This window comes from Opisthocomus hoazin, chromosome 7 (genome assembly GCF_030867145.1).
Source record: "Opisthocomus hoazin isolate bOpiHoa1 chromosome 7, bOpiHoa1.hap1, whole genome shotgun sequence".
Taxonomy (NCBI): domain Eukaryota; kingdom Metazoa; phylum Chordata; class Aves; order Opisthocomiformes; family Opisthocomidae; genus Opisthocomus; species Opisthocomus hoazin.
In genome coordinates this window covers 65,571,714-65,590,585 of record NC_134420.1, presented here as the reverse complement: position 1 = coordinate 65,590,585, position 18,872 = coordinate 65,571,714, and the positions used below count along the sequence as shown (strand labels likewise).

At 43.7% G+C, this 18,872-nt stretch overlaps 1 protein-coding gene across 4 annotated transcripts; it reads right to left on the bottom strand.

Annotated features, from left to right (window-relative positions):
- Positions 1-1,686: 1,686 nt before the first annotated feature.
- Positions 1,687-17,965, bottom strand: PCNX4 (pecanex 4). Of its 4 annotated transcripts, none has more exons than XM_075426787.1 (13): positions 17,647-17,965; positions 17,388-17,487; positions 15,377-15,429; positions 14,571-14,685; positions 12,149-12,328; positions 11,543-12,057; positions 10,605-10,705; positions 10,338-10,460; positions 9,715-10,078; positions 6,879-6,982; positions 5,388-6,424; positions 4,196-4,382; positions 1,687-3,838 (listed from the first exon to the last, which is right to left on the bottom strand). In XM_075426787.1, exons 3-13 carry the CDS (start codon positions 15,399-15,401, stop codon positions 3,587-3,589), a joined length of 3,003 nt encoding a protein of 1,000 aa, XP_075282902.1. In that variant the 5' UTR covers positions 15,402-15,429; positions 17,388-17,487; positions 17,647-17,965; the 3' UTR covers positions 1,687-3,586. The 4 variants fall into 4 exon arrangements, with proteins under 4 accessions (XP_075282902.1, XP_075282904.1, XP_075282905.1 ...); XM_075426789.1 differs by having other exon boundaries at positions 17,388-17,484; XM_075426790.1 differs by having other exon boundaries at positions 17,811-17,965.
- Between the last annotated feature and the right edge of the window lie 907 nt (positions 17,966-18,872).

Here is an 18,872-nt window from a genome sequence, read left to right as displayed (position 1 = left end):
TAACCCGTGGCATAGGCAGCGCTCAGCTTTGCTCCAGACCTGGCACAAGTTAAAGCTGTAGAGCATTGTGGAGAGGGCAGCAGGGGAATGTGCCGGTAACGACAAGAGGGTGCAAAGAGGAATTCGTTCTGTGTCAGACTGTGTACAGCCAGGACAGCAGTGCTCGTGTCAGGGCTGCACTGGAGCAGCCAGTGCAGTGTAGGCAATAAAAGCATGAAACAGAAGCTGAGTTCCCAGCTCAGCCAGAAATGGGCACGTCCAGAATAGAAGCAGTCTCAACAGCCCCAAGAGGCCAAGGATTTGATCTTACAGAACACTTACCATCCCCTTGACCCCCAGTTCAGCTGTTAGGGGAAAGTACCTCTGTACAAGTGGTAACTGCGCTGTGCTTGCAGGCTTGGTGACCTTCTTGCTGTTGACAAAGTCCTCAGTGCTGTTTGGCTATGCCTCAGGCCGCACACTAGCCAGGTTACGAAAAATGCTTGCTGATAACATCGAGTGACAATGAAAGAACCACCACCCATTTAGCAATTATTGACACTTTCCAACCAGAGCAAAGAATAACCCCGGGAGTGACATTTTTAACACAACACTGAACAAAGATGGGAACTACTGTCTAGGGAAAAAAAAAAAAGACTGAACAAGTGTCGACAAGCATCTTGTCCCATGCTGTTCTGGAGGAGCGGGAGGTTTACTTCACTCCCTAATGCACCAGTTCCCACACTGGGGTTTGTGAAACGTGCGGGAGAGGCAGCAGTAAGGCTGCATGACAAAACACAGAAGTCCTTAACGCTTCGTTCCATTAAACTGACTGCTGTTGCTTTACAATACATGAACTGGATGGTCTCCAGGACTTGATGTTGGGTTTTTTTTTGTCAAGACTCAAGCAAAGGGGGTGAAAATCATCTGGTAAGGATTTAAAACTGACCTCGTTCAGTAAGGGCTCTCCAAAGCCACGATGAAGGTGTCTTACGCTTACCTTGGAGTGAGGAACATCCCACTGTGCAGCGGGTGGGTGCGGGTGAGCATTCCAGTAAAGGTGACGCACACAGCCGGTTAGAAAACACAGAGCAGGTCTCGGTGGTCGCACATGGAAATGGTGGGGCCCCATCGTAAGCTGCGGCCCAGACACTCAGTCCAGTGCCAGCATTTCATCGGCAGGCCGAACAGCCACATGCATTACACACTTACGAGCGCTGCAGACAAGAGCGGGCTTGAAGGTGCTCTGGATTCCTGATAAATCAAAGAAATGCTCCAAACCAGGCTCAAGAGCACACAAGCAAAGTAACGCCTGTCACAGGTGCGCTCTGCTGCGTGGATTTGTGACACAGAACACGAGGCTGCAACTCGGGGCCTGCCAAAAAAGCTGAAGAGGGTGACAGAAAAACACAATGTGAATCTGGGTCGTACTGTTGCAGAACATACCGGAATGTGTGAGCTGGCTCCGTGCAGTAACGAGCGAGGGGCTGCTGGGCCTGGCGCCTGCGACAGCGGGGATGGCCTGCTACAGGGCGCCAGAACCCAGCACCAGTCCTGTGCACAGACAGGGGTTCTGCACGCCACTACTGCTCCTCCGCCTGGTGCCAGTCACCGCGGCCAGTCACCAGCAACGCCGCTCAAGCAGGCTGGGTACCAGATGGACAGAGCCAGCAGAAAGCGAGAGAGAAGGATCACGGTGCTCTCCAGTTTTGTTCTCAGCTAGTTTATTCAGTTGACAGAAGACAAAGAATGAGGGCAGAAATGATGGCCATCTTCAAACAACAGACTGCTGCGGCTGCTGCAAAAAGAAGGTAATTAAATTTTCCATGACCATACAGGAGACGAGTAGTAAGAGGCTTCCAATGAGGCAGGGAGGTTTAACTGGATATAGGGAAAAAAACCTCCAACTTTCCAACTGCTGCAAGAACAGCAAAGAAACTGAACTACTTAACGAGTTCATGATACTCCTGGTATTGAAAGTTTTAAATCAGATTAAACATTTGCCAGGAGTAGTTCTTCTTGAGAGGGAGCTGAAATAGGTGCTCTGCTCTCCAGAAGCCCTTCCAGACCTGTGTCCGCGATTCCCTACTTCCAGATCCAGTTCACGGCCAAGCAAGGGGGTTTCAGGTTATCAGCCCTTGGTTAGTTAATGCTGCCCCGCACCAACCCAACACCTGCTAAAAGCTGCTTCCATCCACATTCGGTGTGAACGCCCTCCTGTACCTCAGAGCGTTACACCACAGAGCGTGGCAGGTCTTTCCTTACCACTTCCAAATTCCACGACAATGTTTGCTTATTTCTTTAAAATCATTTATGGTCACTGCTCGAAAGTAACAGCTCACAGCCAAGTACACAGTAAACAGTCCCGAGACAAATTTTATCTGATGCAAAAAGATCTCAAAGGCGAGCAGTAAAAGTAATAAACATGCTCCAAATTATACAACTCTGGGTGTTCTAAACCAGTACAAATTCAGTTGTGGAGCAGATGTGATTTAAATTGATTCTGTGGCTTACGGAAAGCCCGTTCCCCACACCCTGTTCGGCGTACGCCAGCAGGAACCACACGGTAGGGATCTGCAGAGAACACACATTCATGTGCTAACGACTGGGGGCAACGAACAGGATCCACAAGCCACCGCAGAGATGACCCAGACCTGTTCTCAACGCAACCTGGGATGTTGCAAACCGACTGCCAAATTCTGTTCCCACTTCTGGTAAGGTTAAAAAAAAATAAATTAATTGTGGCAAAGACAGCTGGATTTCCCCCTTAACGCCCCACTATCAAGCTCTCGTATGGAAGACTGGTTAGTAATGTGGACGTAGGTTGCAAAACCCAACATATACACACACACACATATAAAAACCACATGGATATTGGAGGAAGGAAATAAAATCAATCCATTCAAAATTAAATTCTTTCTGTCCCCCAATTAAATACTTCTTTCATCAGTAGGTCACACAGGTTATTAACGTGTCAGTGTGCACACCGTTTTATAGAAATTCTCTCTGCCCCCAAAACAAGTACTTTGGCAGAAATCGTCCCTTACAACTTGCAACGACGGAAGATCAGCTAAAGTCATATATACTATAACAAATGCTAAAACGGAACTCAGTCCAATATAAAATGGCCAGAATAAAAAAAAAATGCATATAAATAGTCATAGGTACACTTTGGTTACCAACTCTGCGGCTGACGGTACTACAGTGAGCTGTAACCTGACTGTCAGTGCAAGTCACCTGTCCAAGGGAAAAAAGAATTAAAATCAGAACGCACCAAGAATAGTTAATGATCAGAATTCCACTGCTCTTCTCTAAACTGGAGAAGAGAATTTCAGCATCTCCTGGCTCGTCAGCCACACAGGCAATGGTGTCTCACATGTTCCAGCAGCAAGAAAGCAGTTCAAGACTTCCTGCCCGCTGAAGGTTCTGGCTAGCACCATTTCTGTGCAAATGAGGTATGCTGGCTTGGCACTGCCACCCAGCGCCATTTTGAGAGTAAAATCTTATTTGCAGCGTATAAATGTAGTATGAGCATTTGATTCCCCACGTGCAGATGGAAAATACAAAATCAAATAATAATAATAAAAAAAAAAGTGCTCCAGGCATTCTAGAACAAAGGCAGATGCAGAAGTTCGGATGAATAAACAGGGTAGCCAAGAGGCGGGTCCGCAGCTTGCACAGTCAGGTTTCGCAGAAGAACGGGGTGTGCCTGGATGCTGTAGCGCTCCTCATCATCGTTTGTAGCGTACAGCAGCTCCCAGGACAGGTTTGCCCACTGACCGCGGACAGCTTCGTCATTGAGTTTTCCAACTTGTATTAGCAATTCCTGAAGAGTGAGGACTCGCCCAGTGTAAATTCCCTAGAAGAACAAACAGATCAAAATGTGCATTCTCTGAGAAGATACACGAGCATTTTGGTTACAAAGCACTAAATGCAGCTTTGGGGCTACTATGAATACTGTCCCTTTAAAAATGGCAAAGTTCACGTTCTCCTCGGTTCAGTTTTTCCATCGAGGAAGACAGGCAGGCAGTACTGCTGCATCTGAAGAACAGTGCAGCGTGACCCACCCACAGCGATGTCAGCTCCTGCCTAGTACAGGCAAATGTTGGTTGCACAGCCTTCCCGTTGGGCAACACAATTCAAAATAAAAAAAAAAAAAAGCTGTGGAAAAGAAAACCAAACTCTGACCTTGCTTACTAGTAATTTTTCTACTTACCAGGTTTGGGTCATGCCCCAGTGAAAAAAGGTACGGCTTCTCCTGCAGCACGGCTTGCTGCCACTCGAGATCGGACACCAGCCCAATGTACCAGTCGTTTTCGTATTCTTCCAGATAGCTAACCAGCTCTTTGAAGTTCTCAGCTGGACCCAGGCTCGCTTTGTCAACCATAAGTTTAAAAGTGTATCTGAAAGGTACAGAAAGCCACACACTAAGTGGTGCAGCAAAGGGCAGGAGGAAGAAAGCCTCTTCAGGCGGGAGAAGGCAGAGAGGCACCATCAGCTGTTGTCGAGCACTGGCAACTCCGCAGGTTACTGCTTGTCCGCTGAGTCGCCACACGTTGGTACAGGTATGCTTTCAGCTCACCCAGGTGTAAAACACATTGGCTTCAACATCCTTCATTCACCTCAGACACTGTTCCCGCTGCCTGATCATGGAAAGTGCCCAACATCTAACTCCATCACACTTCTCTCAGATTATGGGGACAATGAAAATGGGTTGTTTTTCCCCACTTAACACTGCGGATTTCCAGTGCTGGAGGCAGCTGCTGTGGTGAAGGGAAGGAAGGGATCTCCGTATCACACCCTCCACTGCCTGGGGTTACAGGCAATGTTTATGTAGGGAGAAGCTACAAATAGATTTAAATGACATGGTTTTAACAGGAGGGCCACAAAGATGATCCGAGGGCTGGAGGACCTCTCCTATCAGGACAGGCTGAGGGATTTGGGGCTGTTCAGCCTGGAGAAGGGAAGGCTCCAGGGAGACCTTAGAGCAGCCTCCCAGTACCTGAAGGGGCCTGCAGGAAGGATGGAGAGGGACTTTTCACAAGGGTGTGCAGTGATAGGACAAGGGGGAATGGCTGTAAACTAAAAGAGGGCAGATTTAGATTAGATATTAGGAAGACATTCTTCACCATGAGGGTGGTGAAACACTAGCACAAGTTGCCCAGAGAAGCTGTGGCTGCCCCCTCCCTGGCAGTGTTCAAGGCCAGGTTGGATGGAGCTCTGAGCAACCTGGTCTGGTGGAAGATGTCCCTGCTCATGGCAGGGGGGCTGGAACCAGATGATCTTTAAGGTTCCTTCCAACCCCTACCATTCTATGATTCTATGAACTACTCTTAGCGAAGTGATACTTTCAAAGCACAGCACTCTTTATATAATTTTTCTAATCTGAGGGAATATTTTTCTTTTACCTGAATGCTTTTAATGCAAGCTGGAATAGCTCCGGTTTGCCGGTTAGCCAGTCCAAACCAACAGACCACGGGATACCACCAGTGTATGCTCTGAACACATGGCTTGGGGCAGGCACGGCGTTATCCAGTCCAAACAGACCAAAACAACACGACAGTGCTCCACGGACATACAAGTCTTTCAAAGCTTTATCTTTCATAAGGTCTTCAAGTAAATTGGAAGGCTTTTCTTTCAGATGAAAAAAGTCCAGCTGACTCAAAATGAAGTGGTACCACTCCTCTGGAAACCTCTGCCTCATTTCATTGACTTTGGAAGGCGGCAGCGGGGCTGTTCTCCATTCTGCAGGGATGCTCAACAGCTCTGAGTAAGAGCAACTGAATTCAACCTGAGGTGAAACTTCTTGCTGTTTCCCTTTGTCTACAGCAGGAAGCCCAAGCACAACAGCCCTGTATAATTTATCTTCTGGTGACGTTTCTTGTGGGACGTCTTGGCTCTGTGTTTCTACAGATCCTGGAATAGACGGATGTACTTTTGGTGTAGTTCCCAACTGCCCAGGTTCTTTTCTGTCTTTCATTCTACCACTGGGTTCAAGATCAAAAATGTCACTATCATCAGTCCAGTCCTCAATTGTGTCCACACTGAAGCTATCTTCTTCCCTCAGAGGCCTGGATCTTTCTGCTGCACCGCTATGCTGATTTTCTGCAAATGATCCTTTTTTGTTCTTGTCGGCACTGCCTGGTCTTTCCCATGTCTTTGATTTTTTATAACAATACTGGACAAGCATCCATATGAGTACTTTAACGAAATCATCTTTCAGATGCTTTAAATTCTCATGGGAGTCAATTATTCCAGATAATATATTTCTGGCATCGGAATACAGCCGCACAGGCAGAAGAGTACAAGGAGTCAAAATGTGTCCAAAATGATGATTAGGAGAGAGAATCTTTGTGTGCTCCTGATGTTCGAAGGCCATTTCAAAAACTTCATCAACTCTGTGAGCTTCAGCAGCATGACAGGATGTTTCCTGCAATTCTAGCCCCTAAAGCACAAAGGAAAACAATTTGGTTTTAGTCTCCACCAGTACCTATCCTTATATGCTAGCAAGCTGTTTTCTTGCAACAAAATTTTTCTGAACAAATAAAGATACGTTCCATTGTCAATATTTCCACAACTGAACCTACAAACTGGAGATAACACTAGTAGCAAAGCACTTGCTACAATATTAGACGCAGATCAATGTCTTAAAGAAATAAATCTTTGCCTCACACAGATCTTATTAGTCAGCTTATTAAAGATGTTGTGTCACAAGCTAGATGATAAAAAAATTCACATCTACTAAGCATGTCAGTTGCAAGACCAGTTAATATAGCAATAACTTAATATCTTAAAAAACTGACTGTAACATCAGGTAAATTAGTTACATTGTTGAAATGTTATACAGCAAAATGCATCATTTCAAAACACTAATATGTTAGTCCTCAGCATGCAGTTACCTTAATGTTAACACCACAGTAAGTGAAGCCTTTTTCTAGCACCAATATCCACATCAGTCTATCCTGAAAACGGCACAAGTAGTGTGATCCAGGCAGAGAGACACCTAGGCAAGAAAAAAACCAAACCCTATGGTGTTACTGTGGTATTACATCGATGAAAACCTTTGCTACATGCCAACTGAGGAATTCGACTGCAAACAGAAAATATCTCTGCATCAACATCAAAATCAGTTAAGAGTGGCTAACTACTACCCTAGAATCTTAAAGGAACTCGCTGCAAAGCTACATCTTGAAATTGCAGTGCTAGCTTCAAAAAAGCTGGGGAAAACTGGGAAACCCTCACACAACTGCAGGACTACGACATTCACACTGGGCCAGGGTTAAGCAAGCCCACCCTCAATTCCCTTTGTAGACACGACTTTCACAATTAAAGATCATCTTCGGCTGCATTTCCAAGTGCACAGTTCCCACTGATGTCACCTGGAGATCTAAAATTCTTATGACTGCCGAATACATTAAAGAACCATCATCCAGCACATGAGTATCTTAATGGCCCTCTTTGCTGTGGAATGCAGTTTATTTTTATGGGAGAAGTAAAAAAATCTAACTCAATAGGATTTGTTACCTACATTACCAGTTCCTAAACTGACTCACCTGTGTTCCAGAGTGATTAGAAAATATCCCTCAGGATGCAAAATCCAGAGGGTAAATGATTCTGATCAAGTGTCATAATATCACATCCATTTACAGATACATAAACAGAGGCAGAGAGATGAAGACCTACATTTTCAAGAGCGCCTGCTTGTCTTTAAAGATGTGTGAATCAGTATCACACACACTGAACACTAAGAGTAGCTACAGTGGAAATCATCTGTAGTCTTTCTGAAACTCCTCTGTGTGTGTGTGGGCGGGGAATAAATCTGATCCCACTGTATTAAGTTTGACACCACCAAAAATACAGCCAAAAAAAATAAACTGGAATTTGAAAATCTAGTCCTGAACAACTTCAGTTCACACATCAAGTAATCAGGACTCAAAAATCTCACAATCTGGCTCTCACTGTAAAAATTAGATGACACATGTCCAAAAAAATCGTACTTTTTCTCTCTTCTACTTATTTCAATAAAAAGTGCAGTGGCAAACTTCCTAGCAACCGGTAATTACATTGTGTTTCTCTTAAGTTCTAGCCTACTGTCAACTTCTCTAAAACAATGGTGCTGTTCTTAAGCACGATGCTTGCTGCCAGTTTATGACCTGCTTCTGCTCTCACTCATGTCCAAGTGATCCCTCACTTGCACAGAGAATTTTTGTTTTAGAATGCTGCAAGATGAAATCAGTGAAGCCAACCATTAAGCTGTAGTTAAAATTTAAGTAATCTTTTCTGTCCCACTGAGCTAATGAAGTGCATTTTCTTGCTAACATTTTGCACAGATTTTAATTCTTTTCTTGCTAGCTGTTAAAGCTACTAAAACTCCTTTACACAGAAAAAAGTATGGTTTTAAATTAAAATAGAGACACACAAAGTGGTACCTCTGCATTTTGAAGTCATCTGAGCGCATCACATTTTTTCTTGCTTGAAGACATTTATTCACAGATTTTCCCATTAAAGAAGAGACTTTCCCCCCCTCAAGACTAGTGGTTTAAATTATTTAATCTGAGGCATACGTGCCACCAGAGTCATGATGGCAATGGGGAAATACACATACATCTTTTTATATAGATATAAAATAGATATATAACAGATAGATATAAATATATTATATAATGTAAATATATCTATTCTATGTATAAAACATACACAGGCTGATGCAGTAGACAAACTGAAGTGTCTCTCTCCTTCAGAGGAAAAAAGCTTCCTAGTTTTATTTTTTTAATACCTCTCCCTACACCAGTACTAAAAGCGCAGCAAATATTTCCTAGTAAAGCACGTGGATATAACCTTCAGAGAAGTGTGATTGTGGTTAACTACCACTGCCTTCAAATACTGCCCATTTTTTCCAGCCATAAGCCACTTTCCAAGAGGCTTATGTAAATATTTGCCCCTTGTCTAAGGGCAACGATCTTCTGATTATTTAGGTTACACAAAGGCTATTTCTCAGGAAAACAAGCTTGCAATTTTAACAGTTATTCTGTCTCCAGCTGGGAAAGAGACTCGGCGTTTCTTCACCTCTGTTTATCCAAGTCTGTGCAATACCCATCGCGCTGTCCTTCACAGGCTTTAAGACCACACGTGCTGCTACAGCCCTACCCTAATGGCCTGCACAAGATAGGACATAAAGTCTTACCAACTGGTTCGGTTCTCAGCTGTTTACTGCTAGGTAGCCTGCATCATGGATTTTACAACCATCCAGTCCATATCCACCGTAGCTAATTAACATAGCCAAATTAGCAAAGTCACCTTCTGGATCCTGAGTAATGGGATGGATGCAGAGAAAGACGCACATGTGCACAACCACACAGAGCAGCCTGACACACCTCCTTCTCTCCCGACTGTCAAGAGAACTCCTCAATTTCTTGCCTCCAATTAGGTGGGCAGAATGCATACCATCTGTTTTTGTCCAGTATAAGAACACTACGATTGATACTGTTTTGTCACCATTATTTTAAAGATAATAAACCAGAATTATATTTCTACAAGAACATAACAAGTAGAGACTTATGGGAAGGATAGAAGTAATCACTTTTTCCTCAACTGAACAACCTCTGAATATCAGATTTAACCTATGCCATGAAACACTGTTTAAATCAGATGCTACGATTCTCTTGTTCTCCAGAAAAATCATGTTTCCTAAAATATTTAGCTTCGTTCCCTCGACAGCGTTGCTAGCGTACCTACCTAGGCTGCCGGCTGCTAGCGCAGACTGCAGAGCAACAGCCAGGCTCGGAACCAGCTGCTGGTAGTACACCGTATCGGAGCAAACACACGCTGCAGCGCCCACAGGTCCCGGCCAGCTTCGGATAGGCCTGGGAAACCCGATCAAAAATATTGGTAGCGTGAAGAGTGGCAGCAAAGGAGAAGAAAGGAGCGCGGAGATGGCAATGAAGGTCAGCAGGATTGGGAAGAAAACAACATTGAGCGTGATTAAGGTGGCGGCAGATTTACGGCGTTGTTTTTTCTCTGTCCACGATGTCAAAAGAATAGCTATGGCAAACTGCAGCTTTGAGACAAACTGAAGCAGTCGATCCCGTAGGATACCAACCTGCAAGACACACACAACAAGCACGTTTGTTGGTATCCTGTACCATATCGTATTCAGCACTGCCAAAGCTGCCTTCTCTACAATAATTTCAAGAAAATGAAGCATCATTATCATTGACTGGTATTAAGAGTGTTTAGCATACAGTTTTTTACCCTCTGTTTGCTAGGTCCTGGCCTCTGTAATTCTCTAATATGGAAGGGGAAGGAAACAAAGCCTTTAAGTGATAACTATCTGCTTAAATTTACATTATGACAATTACCAGCAAGAGTCTGATTCCTGTATCAAGGCTCCTGTTCCACCAGAGGTCTGGATTAAACACCAGCATCTGTGCTATTGACACAACCACTATGTCCAGTAGGGCATTTTCTGTATTCTGCCAGACCTAAAACAGATGTTAGACAGACATTCAACAATGTGTTTATCTATCTCTGCTTTTGTGACCTGGAATGTTTCTTCCAAGTCACCTTAATACTTAAATCACGTAGAAAAGAATTTCTTTGGCTAACATATTTAAAATTCAAATTACCATCCTAAATATTCTTGTGAATCCAATGCAAACAGACACAGAATGAAGATTTTCTAGTGAACGGTCTAGCGACAGGAATGCTATCATAGCAAACGGAGACACTGTAAGTGGAATGAAAGAATCATTGATTTCCTTTTAAAAACATAATTAAAGTCTACAGAGGTAAGCAGTCTTATTGCAGAATAGAAATTTTAGTGCAAAAAGGGAACTCTTCCCTTCATGACTACAAGCTCCTCTTTGTATTACACTCCCAGGGTATCAGGCAGTGTATTTGCACGAATGGCCCGAGATGGCAAACCTTTATGTCGATGCTTCGCCGTTACTCGGTATTACTTTTTTGTGGTTGGTTTGTTTCCCCGAGAGAACGGGAACACTCAAGTAAGTAAAAATAAACATGGGAATAACAGTCATCAATTCACTTCCCCAAACTGATGCTTATTTACGAAACTGAATAATTCAGATCAACATTTGGTTCCCCCAAAGTAGATACATTTGTTCCTAACCTACCAGAAAGGAGACTGTTCCCTTTACTAGCAAGTCGCAAGAACCAAATATTTAGTCAGCTTGAAGACCCTCAACTCACTTCTGTTTCCAAGTACCTTTTAAAAAAATCTACCAGACCCATTTTTTTTCAAAAGTGAGTACTGATGTTGTAACTAAAATCCTTTAAAAGGCCTTGATTTCTGAGCTGGACTTTTAAAAAGCTCAACTTTTTTGGTCTACCCTTAAAAAAGAAATAAAATCACTGATCACTTTCAAATATTCTGAACCAGTCATTTTGACCTCAATGCGTAATTTAGCAGAACATCCAGCAATATTTCCAGCTACTTGGTTTTTCTTAGCTCATTCATAGAGTCGTGCACATACAGTATTTCTAGCGTTGTTTCAATCTTCCTACAAGCATCATCTAACAAATAACAAACAGCGCGTATTCCTACCTAGTGTTAGTAAAATCCTCCTGACAACACCAACTTTCATTAGCCTTCTTTGCTTCTCCATGAACACAGCCACAGTCCTGACATCCTTTGGATAAAAGGGGTTTCGGAAGACTCCAAACAAGTACACTCTCTGAATCTCTCTAAGAATCCACATAATTATCAGTAATACGATCAGAATGTAACTTGCTATAGCCTGAGGACTGGCTTTGGAAAATGATGAAAAGCCTGCAAAATGATGCAGCAGGCTAGCTTCTATGAGAGCGAACGTCAACACAGTCAAATAAAAAATAAATTCCCTCCACCCAATTTGTATTCTAAGACCTCTGTGCGTATTTTTAGATTTGCTGGAGGCTAAATGGCTGATCATGGTGTGTTTGAAGGCAAAAGCAATCTCGCTTAGGTTAAGACTCAGTATGAACCCAAATCCAGTCATGAAGAGGATCACACCGAGAGTGCTGGGAATGAAATACGATGCTATTGCTGTTCCAGCAGAAATGAGAAACATTACTAATAACCTGTGAAGGAGAAAATAAAAAAGATTTGCTTGAAAAGAAAAAGGTTATAAACAATATTGCTACATTTTACAATTATATAAACAACATTTACTTTGTGTTACTTGACATAGGTGAACCTCCTAGTCCAAACTCCAACAGTTGTTCCATTCCCCATAGAAAAAGTGCGTCAAGCGGGGGCAGAATTCCCATTGCCCACAAGAATGGCAGAAAAAGAAACATGATGTGCAAAATCTGGTTTGTCTGTTCTAGAATGGGTGTGTTGACAGCAAACCTGGATAAAAGAAGAAATGCATTTGACTTCTGTGAAGGAAAAATAACCGATGTGTGCGAAGACGTCTTGTTTAACTACTGCAGCAAAACAGAAGTATAAACATTACATACTCACTCTACAAAACCTGGAACTAGGATCTTTTAACAGGAAAAACAAGGACATGCATTTATGCTTGGGACAGTAACAGACTAATTAGAACGTCAGAGCACAGGCTAATTTTTCATTCAAAAGATTAGAAACCTTCAGATTATGCAGATGGGTCACGTGATGTAAGTATCCTAATTGTTTTGTTATTGTGATAATACACTCAAGAAATACTTGTGCAAAAAGAAAGATCCTCTAAGACCTCAACCCTTTAACAAAAAAATGCTAGTTATTTGTTCAGAATTACAAAAGCGAAACTTTATGCAAGTCCAAGACCCAAGATGTAAGCCTGAACGCTGAAAAACCAGCATATGTTGCCTGTACACCAAGAGATAAACTCTCTTTAGGAATATAAAATGTCATTTTCTACATAAAAGTATCAAAATCTTCCTGTAAAAATACAAAGATCAGTATTACAAATCTGCAGAAATTCTAAGCCATACGTAGTTCACCAGCTAGCTAATTAAATTAAAGGTAGACTGCTAAGATACCTAGTTTCTCTCTACTTCTGACTAAATAAGTAAGTGTCACAGGAATTTTGTCAGGAATTTAAAGAATATCTGAATTTTCTCCTCAGGAAATCAGACAGAAGAATTTGGGGCCAAGACCATGAGTATAATTTTCATATCATAATTGGAGAGGTAACTGAGGTAAATCATTAATAAAGACATCTCCAATTGCAAAACTAGTAAAATCAAACATGCTTTCTTTTTTTTAAATGCATTTGAAGTACCCCAACCATGAAATATGTACATGTGACAAACTCACATAAATATCACCCAGCAGGGAGAAAGAATGCATAAAATAAATCTAAAAGCATCTTGCTTTAAGAGACTCTACAAATACTTTAGCCAAGACACTTGTCTGCAAGCGGAAATATAAAAGTCTCCTATTTGTAGGCTGACATAGTTCTTTTGTATTACAAAAGCATTTAACAATCCAAGTTCAAAACCCATTTAACAAAGATACAGCAACGTTTACATTTGCTTATCCATTCATTAAAACCAAATTTACGGTTCTTTTCTGCTTGTAGTTCATAACCCTCTGCAATTGCTTTGCAGAGATGAAATTAGAAAATATTCCAGGATGAAATCTGGATATAAATCCAGTGCTCCTCAAGTTTGCAGCGTTTAGATCTATGGTTCCAGATTGGGAACATGTTTTTTGAAAACATACCCTTTAAAAGGATGCAAATGCTCTTTTATGAAAATACTGAAATTAACACTGGAAGATAGTTTTAGCTGTCCCTTACTTAGAAACTGCTCTTCGTAATTTACGTGAATGCTATAAAAATTTAACAACAACCTTTTATGCACAGCGTAGAGCATCAATTTTTACCATACACTCTTCTAGCTTCTTTCTTTGGAGTCCCTATAGTTGATTAAAATCTCCAGATAAACTTTCCTCAAAAGAATCATTTCATCTCTCTCATAAAAAATCTACAGAATAACCATTACTTTGATTAGCTAAATGCTGTATTAGGTTTACCTGTGTGCAAGATCCACTGCAATGAAGACAAAAATATAGAAAGGTCTCATCAGAGCAGTGATTTCATAGGTATCCAGTGCTTGGAAAGTAGCTGTTTCGGTAGCTGTATTTATGATTAACGAATACTCTCCTATGCATACAGTCACCCATCCAAATACAAAGATCGTAACAGTTCCTCCAATGTTGCTATACAGCAAGGTTATTCTGTTTGGCAGCAAATACCAAGTTCCCAACCCACATAATACCCCTGCCAGAAGGGAATGAAATACAGTGTTGGTTATATACTTCTTGCCAGGAATAATAAATTTTACTGTCTCTGAACCTACACAGCTGGAAAATTCAAACTCATCTTCATCTGTAAGGGTATTCTGAATTTGCATTCTTTCTACTCTCACTGTTTTCCGTTTTGCATATAGATTTGTCATCTGAAGAATAAGTGCAGTAACAAACATCAGTCCTCCCGAAAGTGCCGCAGCATAATAGTCTTTCATAATGCCTAACTGGTACAAAAGTGTTCCTACTCCTCCCAAAACCCATGGCGTCAAGAAAAGAATAATCTGATTCACATATATGTAAGGAGGGGCACAATAGCCTAATTTAAACCGTGGACCTCCCAGCACAGTCTGCGGAAAGCGCTTCAAGAAGAACTCCTGTTTGTAATCGTTCAGCAGAGGTACATCTGGACCCATTCTTATTCAGGAATGCTGGATGAATATCATTTTTTCCTGTAAGAGGACAGAAAAAAAGAGACAGAAACATTACTGAATCTGGAACTCAGAACTTAACCAAGGAATTCTTTTGTCCTATTTTCATTTACCGATTTATATGGGAGTTCTGACATGTCAGTGTTAGTAGACACCACCCTAAACACCCACAGAATCTGCTAGAATACAACTCCTAATCAAACACCCAAAATGGAATAAGACTCTCTATTTTAAAATAAAGAATATGTTCACGATCTGAAGCTTTAGGCAACAAATAAAACATATGGTCTGTTCTTAGGAGAAGATAAAACCAACTCATCTCCACACCCGAACACCTTCCTAAAACTGAATTTTCTTTTCCAGCCGGTGTGATTCCAATCACACCTTGCCACAGACCTCTATTTCCAATTAATCCTGTTAAGGCTTTCCATATACACAGAGAAGAGTCAGGGATTTCAGTGAATAGCCACATAAGTGCAAGGACATAGTCACACCAAGGTCCCTGTAAAAATCAAAGCCTTATGAAATAAACTAACTGTAAAAAAATTAGTAGAAGAATTAAAAAATTGTTTTCCACATCAGCATTTTTACTCTCTTCCCTACACAGCCTAGTCGCAGAACAGGACCTCACTGTACTAAGCACTACACCAGGTATAAAATAAACAGTTCACTTTCTGCTTCCTTAAACACATAAAAGAAATAAACACAATACTTGTGCATTGTAGCAGAATCGGCATATATTCTTCTCTATATCAATGGAGAAAGCTGAAAAAAGGAAAAAAGATACCAGTAAACATTTACAACGAACCACCAAACAGAAATCAGACATGAATACTCATTTAGAGAGGATCGAGCAATGCAGAAATAACGAATATAAGATGGTAACTATTATATTAAATATAATGTTATGCTACTAGTCACGAGAGCAAGAATCCATGAATGACAGGTAGAAATACTCAAGCTAAGAAACAGGGTGAAAAAAGGGCACAAAAATGCAGTGCTAAAGTACTTCATTAATAATAATTCTAAAAAAGAGACGTTGGCGTGCATTAGCAGACGTGCAAATACCAAAATTCTGACCTTCTACTGGCCCTGTGTAATCTGATGAATACCTATTAGCCACCACTGCTGATTTAATAAAAATTAAACACTCAGCTGCCATGGAGTTTCCAAACTACTGTGATCTCTTCTTTCTACAATACCAAAAGCTTTTAGACACTTTGGAGAAAAATTTACTCCTCATATTTAAACAGTTATCAGTCACTTGACTGTAGGTAGGTACTGGTCATCACCAGACCGAGTTACAAACAGTGCAAATGAGAGAGATTAAAGCCATTCATATGCATTATCACGACTGGAAATTTGCATTCATGGTCCACTAAGTCAACACACTCCCCAATGAAAAAAACAGGACCTCAGAGGCTCTGTCACTACTCTCCATGCGGGCTGTGGAATCTGCTGTTTTAAAGTAAAAATTCCAAATTGGAATTTTTACACACAGAATATTGAACATGGAATACTGAAAAAATAGAGGTTTTTCGGTCATACTATTTCAAACCATTCAAAGTTTCTTAAGGGAAGGAGAAGGCAGCAGTCAGTCTTAATAAAAAAGACACGTTGACAATGGAGGGGAATTCATCACAGCCACCTCAGGAACTGGAAAATGTGGCAGGGACACACCCAACTAAACCAAATGTCAAATGTTACAAAAAAAAAAAAAAAAAAATCACAGTTCAGCCAATCTTTTTCAGAAGAAGAAACACTGTTTAGAGAGCTACACAGGCATGAAACTAAGTCACTGTGAAAGTCACATGCAGCAGAAGATTTATATGCACCTCAAAGATGCAAGCTGAGCTTTAAAAGAAACATAGAACCAAAAGGTGTATAGTTTTCCTTGATAAACAGTTTTTGGGCAGCTGCCTTTTCCTGCTCTAAGAAAGGCTATTTTGTTTCAAGTCCTAGTCTGCATTTGTGTTCCTCAGTTTATATTGCTAACGAAATGTTAACAAAACATTCCTTTTGCAGTTCCTGTGTAAACAATAGATATCTTTGTGTCAGACACAAAAATCTACGCACATAAACAATAGAGTCCTCCTTGGCTATACTCCAAAACGAGCCACAAAAAAATGTGAATTTATTTATAAATGAAAATCCCTAGACTGAAGCCAACGAACTATGGAAATGACACCCCTGACCATCCTCCTGGCTTCCACACAGGTCAGGTAGCACACTGGGACTTCAGAGACACTCCTGCGTGTTTCGTTCTTTCCGCGCACAGCCCTAGCAACAAGACTTCACACACTGGTTCGCGTTTACAGGACCTGGCTTCGGCACACGTTCCTCACACACAGGCCTGGCCTGTCTCGGACTGTTCGCCTGGTTACCCCAGCTACCAGCACCAAAACAATTTTGTCATCGCCAGCAGGGATCCAAGCGACTTTAGATCCCATCATAACAAGGACGGTAAAAGGACTTTAACACCACATTTATCATGTTTTCCACCCCCCCAATATTCTCTCTCTGTCCTTATTCTTGCTCAGATCCAGGCAGATATTCACAGGAGGGCACGAATGTCTGTCTAAACGAACTCCATCCTCGGCGTCCACGGACGGTGGGTCAGCTCAGCGCGGTCTGGTTTTATTTCAAGCCGATTACGGGAGAACACGTGCACAGCTCGCAGCCGTCTGCAGCCGCTGAAGCGCGTCAGGCTGAAAAATACTCACCTCGGTGGTCCCGCAGGCCTTTTCCACGCCAGACCCAGCAAGGGTTGCAAACCACCTGCCAGCGCGGGCCGCCCGGCCAGCCACCTCGCCCTCACACCTGCTGCAAGCAAATTAAAGTCATCAGCCACAGAGCTTCTGCTGTTCTCCGCTCCGGAGGGGAAGGGAAGCCGGGCAGCCGGCGGGCCCACCGAGGCACGGCCGGGGGGCAAACCCAGGGGAGGGCAACGCGGCAAAGAGCCTCTGCCAGGCGGGCACCTACCTCTGGCCCAGGCTCGGAGCAGGACAGGGGCTTGGCGGGGCGGGGGGAGCAGGCGGACGGCGCCGAGCCTGCGGCGGGAGGAGCGGGGAGAATGGCGGAGCGCTTACCCCCCCGCCCCAAGGGAGCGCGAACGGCGCAGGCCGCGGCCCGGCGCTCCTCCTCACCGGGGCCGCTCCGCTTCTGCTGAGGGCGGCGGGGACAGCGGGGGCGGCGGCTAACGGCGGCGGCCCCCTTCCCTCCCCGCCCTCTCTGCCCTCCCCTCGGCGGCGGCCGCCATTTTGCCTGCTTGAGGCGGCCGGTGACGCCGGGGCGCGGCGCAGCTCCGCGCTGCCTGCGGGAAATGGCCCCGGCCCGCGGGGAGGGACCGGGGGGGGGGGGGGGGGGGGGAAGCTTCTCTGGGCGTCACCTTGGCGGGGCTGGCACAGGAGCTGCGAGCGGCCGGGAAGGCGAGGGACCGCCCGCCTCCCTGCTCCCCTCCGGCGGGGCTCGCCCAGCGGCCGCCCTGCCCGCCAGCCGCTCCCCGCAGCGAGGGAGAAGAGGAGAGTGAAGAAACCCCCTCAGCCCGCCGAGGAGCTGCGGCGGGGGCTGCCTGCGGCCGCCATCGCCCGCCCTCAGCCGCCCTGGGGCCTCCCGGGGCTCGGCCTCTCCCCCCTGCCCCGGGCCGGTCCCTCCCGGACTGGCGGGTCCGACCCCCGGCGCCTTTGGTCCCCTCGGGTTTGGGGCCGGCGTCAGGTGTCGCGGGCTGGGTTTTCATCGCTTTTTTAGTCGTTCTCGTCATCTTCTCACACCAACAGAAGAGCAAAAGCGACCTAATGAGTCCGTCTCGTTAGCGATGACAAATTTAACGTTCAGTACACGACGGTCTGGTATGACATTAAAACATCTAGCACAAGTACTCCGTCCATGGCACTCTGGCATGGTATTAAAATGCTGGAAGTTCCCTTCATCTGGAATGTTCATGGTCTCTCTGTTTATGTGTAACTAATCCCAGGTGAGAACGCTTCTTCCAGCCTGAGGTAGAGGAAAACGCCTTCTCAGTTTTCTTTGAGGTTGAATAAACTCGAGCATTCGCTGGCAAATTGAGACGTGAAGCCAAAGGCTGTGACACTGCTTACCACTGTGAATTGCACCTGTTAAACACTGACAATATTGAATAGACTGAGCACGCTTAACATCACGGATATCTAATAAAGCCGAAGTGTATCACTGTGCTGAAGTGTACCACT

Coding starts and splice junctions, on each gene's coding strand:
- PCNX4 (XM_009936773.2), bottom strand. CDS start 14,649: ATGGGTCCAGATGTACCTCTGCTGAACGATTACAAACAGGAGTTCTTC. Junction 10,706..11,542: donor GAGGATTTTACTAACACTAG/GTAGGAATACGC, acceptor TTCCACTTACAG/TGTCTCCGTTTGCTATGATA. Junction 10,079..10,337: donor CAGGAATCAGACTCTTGCTG/GTAATTGTCATA, acceptor TGTGTCTTGCAG/GTTGGTATCCTACGGGATCG.